Genomic DNA, 6223 nt, shown 5'->3' with positions numbered 1-6223 from the left:
GGATAGGTATGTTGGACTAGAGTCCGAACAGTGAAACGTAGCACAGAGAACAAATTCTGTGTTTGATTCTGGATCAAATGGATAGCCAGTGTAGGGTACAGAGCAGCGGGGAGGTGGTACTGTACTGATAGCCAGAAGTATGATCCGAGCAGCTGTGTTTTGAACTTTTTGAAGTTTCTGGAGTAGATATTGAGATGAACGAGACAGAATTGAGTTATAATAGTCCAGTCTTGAAAGTACTAATGAACACAAGTTCTTTAGTGGCATCAACTGAAAGATATTTGCGAATTGAGCTGATGCGTCTCAGCTCAAGATATGCAGCCTTGCATATGTTCATGACATGTTGGTGCAGTGTGAGAGTACTGTCCAGAGTAACACCTAGGTTTCGTACTGATTGTGTAAATTTAATGTTGGTGTTGGTGATATTTATTGTTTGAGGTAAAGGATGTGAATGAGAAAGTCTTTCTGTTGTGATTAGAATGGCCTCAGTTTTATCATGATTCATCTGCAGCTTGTTACATGTCATCCATGATTTCACATCAGAAATGCACCTCTCTGCACCTTGGATGGTAGCATCAGCTTCAGTTGGGTGGCTATATTTGTATATTTGGGTGTCATCAGCGTACAATTGGTGAGACACTGGATGATGATCTATGACATTTGAGAGTGGCTGAGTGTACAGAATGAAGAGAACAGGTCCAAGAACACACCCCTGTGGAACACCACAACATAGATCAACTGGGCTGGAGTGTATTCCATTTGCAGATACAATTTGTGTCCTGTTGGCGGTAGTTCTTTAAATTGTTATGGTCTAGTGTTGGTTTCTTCAGCAGAGGCTTTACAATGGCAGTTTTGAAAAATGATGGGAATTCCCCGGATGAGAGAGAGGTATTAATAACATCAGTTAGTGAAGGCAATACTGGATCTAAGCACTCAGGCAGCAGTGATGTTGGAATTGGATCAAGTTCACATGACTTTGGTGCACTCTTCATCAGGATTGTACGTACAAAATCCATAGAGACAGGTTCAAATGCTGCTAATGGTTCCCGCTCAAATTCTGTATCCCAACTGTATGGTGACGATGAGTCAATTGAAATTGTGGTGTCAAGATTATCTCTAATGGTTTGTACTTTGTCACAGAAGAAATTTGCAAACATGTCCGGAAGGACGAATGTAGAGAAGGTAGTTGGAAGTTGTGTTGATTTGTTCCTTGACATTAGCTTGTTAGTAATCTCGAAGAGCTCTTTGCAGCTGGAACTTTCCATGATCTTAGTAGTGTAGTGGGCTGATTTCGCTGCATGGACTATATTTGTGACATTCTTCTTAGCAACTTTATAGATTTGCTTATGAATAGTGAGTCTGTTGGAAAGCCCGAGCCTCTCAGCTTTATGGCGGTCTCTTTTAGCAGTGCGAAGCTGGTCCCTAACACTGCTATACCATGGAGAACACTTTTGATTTGATAATCTGCATTTGGTAGCTGGGGCATGTTTGTCAAGCAGTGAACGCAGACAGTTATCGAGTTGTTCTGCGGTAAGAAATAAGCAAGTTGTTAGGTTAGCTTGGATGTCTTGTATTAGTTTGGTTCTATTTATCATACAGAGGTTTCTCTTAGTAGCAGGTAAAGGTAGAGGGTTAGGGACTGATACGCCAAGATGGCATATAATGCAGAGGTGATCTGATGCAAGGTCATGGGATACCAGGGAGGACCGTAGAATGTTATCATCAGGTCTATGAAGAATCCAGTCTAAAATGTGACCATGTTTATGGGTGGGTTGGTTAACTGACTGTTTGAGGTTGAAAACATTAATGGAATCTGCGAGTTTTGATGTATTTGAGTTTACAGGAGCAAGACAGCTGAGAAAAAGTCTTAATTGTTTTCGTTTCCAAAACAAGGAGATGAAGAAACACATATGAATTTAACAGCCAATACATAACGAAAACAATAATGAAGATGAAAACAAAGTGAAAGTTGAAATCTCCAAGAATAATCAGGTTGCCACCTATCGAATTTCCATAGTCCAGGAGATTCAGAAACTGCTCCAAAAAGAAAGAGTCAGCTAGCTTGTTTTTTTCTACTAGGAGGAGGGCGGTATAGGCAGAAAAAATGGACTGACCTTTGCTCCAGTGAGTGTGGTTTGGACTAGTTCAAACGATGTGTGGTCAAAATTGAATGTTGTGGTGTAGTTAAGATGTTTTATCATGGAGTTCTTTGTGATGACAGCAATTCCACCTCCGCGAGAACTGCAGGGGAATGACTTGATGGAGTAACCAGTGGGTGTTAGATCCACACACTTGGGTTCATCGCCTGATGTTTTTAGCCATGTTTCTGTCAGGAAAAATGTCAACATTTTGACCGTTGATAAAATTAAATATTTCTGTGCGCTTTTCCAGTGGTCCTACTGACTGGGCATTGAAAACTGCAATGCGTAGAGGTATTTCTTGGATAGTTGACACAAATGTTGACAAATTAATAGGGATTTGAATTAGGTTATCTAAATTAACGGTCAAAATTTTTTTAAATTGTTGAGCCAAAGTAAGGGAGGTAATTGGGATTCTTCCTGTTCTACGCTGGCCAGGTTTGAAACAACGGTTTTTTTTCCTTCTTCTGTCTACATTTAGGTAATGAGGAATGTAGTCCCAGTTCGTTTAGTCTAGAGCACAATGTAGAGTGGAGAGCCAAGGAGTGATCATTTAAAGCAATTAATGAGTGTCCATCGTAGCATAAACGGGTTGACTGGCGAGTATCAGGTGATGGCGGTTTGTTCAAAAACAGTGGAGCAAGACAGCTGAGAAAAAGTCTAATTGTTCTCGTTTTCCAAAACAAGGAGATGAAGAAACACATACGAATTTAACAGCCAATACATAATGAACACAATAACGAAGATGAAAACAGGCAACAAGCACAAATATCATGAAAACGGCACTAAAAAATGGAACAGCTGCTTCAAGCCGGTTAAGCGTTAGTGGCCATCTTGTTTATCCAAGCATAACAAGCATAGTTTAAGGCTCATGTCTTGTGACTATTGGCTACTGTGCATTTATCCATTGTAGACCACCGTTAAGTGATCTCATATGTTTTACATGTGCAACCATTTGGCCATGTCCATCAAATAGTTTCCTTTTCTCTATTTTCACAATTTTCATGACATATTTCCAAGAAAACAGACATGCTTCTTGAATTTGAAATTATGTGTCACAAATACATTATCGTTTGATGCAGACTTAAGTAGCAGACCAGCCTATATTTAAAAAAACTATGACACTAAATATTAAGTGAAAAGGACTTAATCGTTGTGACTTGTGGATATTATTTGACTGAACAATGTTAGAGGAGAGGAATTTTGTTAAACTCAAGAGCATGTTGCATCAGGAAAAGGACAAATCAATAGTACTTTAAACATTTTGAAAGAGGAATTCAACAGTTGTAATAACAGCATTCATAATTTGCGGACTTTATGACCTTTGAGTGAAAGTTAAACATGTTGACGAGTTAAATTGAATGTCATGTATAAAAAATGTATCATTTTATTTTGTGTCTGTATGCTCATACTAATCCATATTGATTTAGCCAATTTGTGACAAGAATTTTAATTAAGTGCAGATCCAGGTAAATAGCAAACATAAATGTACATTTTCATAAGATTTCCAGTAATTATGACATGAAATATATAGATTGCTCTTTTTATGCTCAGATTATGTTTTCTTTTTTTGCCACTTATATTAGAAATAATTATGTTTATACCTCTCCTTTGATTAGCATGTATAAATTCACAACAAAGAAGTTCCGTTTAGCATTTAATATAATTTCCATTTGATCAGGTACTTGAGTGAATGATATTATGATCGACAGGTACCCGTTGAACTTTTCCTAAAATTTTGAAAGTTTTAAATACAATCTGCCAAGAATGAACACTGTGCTCTGACAGCTTTACACTCAGACAAGAAAGAACGATCCAAATTGAAAATTAATACACTCTGACAAGAACGAACAGTCCACACTGAAAATCAATACACTCAGACAAGAAAGAACAATCCACACTGAAAAGCAGTACCCTCTGACAAGAAAGAACAATCCACACTGAAAAGCAATACACTGTGACAAGAAAGAACAATCCACACTGAAAAGCAATAACACTGACAAAAAGAACAATCCACACTGAAAAGCTCTGGTGCCCTTGTGGTTAGAGTGTCCGCCTTGGATGCAGGAGGTCCTGGGTTCGATCCCAGGCTGAGTCGCACCAAAGACTTACAGAAATGGTACTAACGGCTGCCTTGCTTGGCACTCAGCATTAAAAGGTTAGTGTTAGGACTGGTTGGCCTGGTGTCGGGATCATGTGACTGGGTGGGACATCATGCTACACGTCTGCGGCATTAGGCCCAGTACTAGACATCACTATAAACTGCCACAGTGCAGACATCATAGCGATATGAATGAATTTTTTTTGAAGCTATGTTAAAAATCCAAGTCACACACACATTTCCCTGAGTATCAGTTGAATTGGTTTCACCAAAAATGACATTTTCATTAGTACTTAGCTTCATTGATTTGGATAGGATGATATTTTTTCCTTAGAAGCTGTTTTTGGGGGGTTTTTAGGGTTGTTTTATTCATGCTTTTTGTCAACCAAGAGATCCGTGAAAATTAGTACCTCCTGAAAAATAGATTACAGTGAAATCACAATATGAACATTTCAATTTCAGGTTCCGTTTGCTCCCTCGGGATTTAAGGTTCGCTACTTGAAGGTTTTCGAGCCCAAGCTGAACTACAGTGACCATGATGTTATTAAATGGGTGCGATATATTGGAAAGAGTGGCCTATATGAGACCAGATGCTGAGATAAGGCATGCACATGAGAGAAACAAATTAGATTGATGTTGAGATACTGGACACAAAAATGAAAATTAAACTAGGCAAAAAATTTCTGTTGAGAATTCCTAGTTGAAAATAAGACAGAAGCTGGTTGTTTTCAGCAAAATAGTTCGAGTTAATGTAGTTACAAGTATGTTAGATGTATCCATTCAGTTCATGTAGAGGTCTCTTTCATTGTTCAGATTCTTGTTATTGAACTGTTTTACTGATAAAATTTTACAAAACACATGTACCACCTCAAATATTTTGCCTGGAAAGATGTATTATTTATTACAGTTAATGCTTATAGCTAGATTAGTGGACAGTTATTTCACTAGTATTTGTGGACAGTTATTTACACAGTCACCATCATAGTAAATAAGGGAAGATGATGTGTATAAATGCTATAATGGTTAAACTCAGCTATTACATGTTGTTGTATGGTACTTAATGATTTCAGATTTCATGTTAAATATTGTTAGCCTAGATTGAAACTTTTCGTGATTGCACATTTTGTGAATCAAATAGGCAAATCATATGTTAGTGTGTCTTTTATTTGGTAAACTGTATAGATAGATATACATATGGACATTATAATCGTGCAATATAAATATGCTACAGATTAATGAAACAAAAAGCAGAATAAAACAGTGATGGTTTTATTTATCTATGTTTCTTGTGAATTTCAGTAAAATATTTAGCAGTTTACATTTTCTGTTAAAACCTATCAAAATTGTTACCATGATGTTATTTGTCTGATATGTCTTTGATGTCACAGAACATCAAGATTTTGGATTTAAATTTAAATTTCATGTTCAAACATTTAGAGAATAATGGTCAAGAGAAATTATGTTTGTTGTTTGAAAAAATATTCTGTAACAAATGCACAAGGATGTATGAATGAAATTAACAATAGAGCTTATGTACTACATGCATCACATTCCTAGTAAACAACACTAACTGTTAAAAGACTTTTGTTTACTCTTAATGGTGTGGTTTGTACAACTGAAAAACAACTAGCTGGAACTGTGCAAACATTGTTTGCACTTGTTACATGTGAAAACTTTGTTAAAAATAAATATGCTAATTTTTTTTGAACAGTTGCAACAACAGTTGCCAAGAAATATTTTTGAATAAACTAGTTTATAATGTGGACAGTACAGTATTCATATGCCATGCCTATATGCAGCTTGTATTGATAAATGTTAATTTCTTTATAAGCTTTGACAACCATAACAACAAGTAATTTATAAATGTCTCAGCACAAATGTAACTACATGTACATTTCAAATGAATGATTATATCCCATAATATCATGTCATATTTTTTTTGCAGACATATTAACATGTCATCAATCCCCTGAGTAACTTGCTT

The 6223-nt window shown here is 36.5% G+C and overlaps 1 protein-coding gene across 3 annotated transcripts in view; it reads left to right on the top strand.

Annotated features, from left to right (window-relative positions):
- LOC149781421 (AP-2 complex subunit mu) overlaps window positions 1-6002 on the top strand; it is an 85055-nt gene extending 79053 nt beyond the window's left edge. For all 3 annotated transcript variants that reach the window (XM_089935510.1, XM_089935512.1, XM_089935511.1), the window contains one exon: window positions 4702-6002. In XM_089935510.1, coding sequence (XP_089791636.1) covers window positions 4702-4836 — 135 coding nt within the window. In that variant the 3' untranslated portion in view covers window positions 4837-6002. The remainder of the gene's footprint in view (window positions 1-4701) is intronic.
- Window positions 6003-6223: the final 221 nt, after the last annotated feature.

Source organism: Sinohyriopsis cumingii, chromosome 15, assembly GCF_028554795.1.
Source record: "Sinohyriopsis cumingii isolate HCF-2022 chromosome 15, ASM2855479v2, whole genome shotgun sequence".
In the NCBI taxonomy this organism is placed as follows: Eukaryota; Metazoa; Mollusca; class Bivalvia; order Unionida; family Unionidae; genus Sinohyriopsis; species Sinohyriopsis cumingii.
This window is presented reverse-complemented; position numbering and strand designations above follow the sequence as displayed.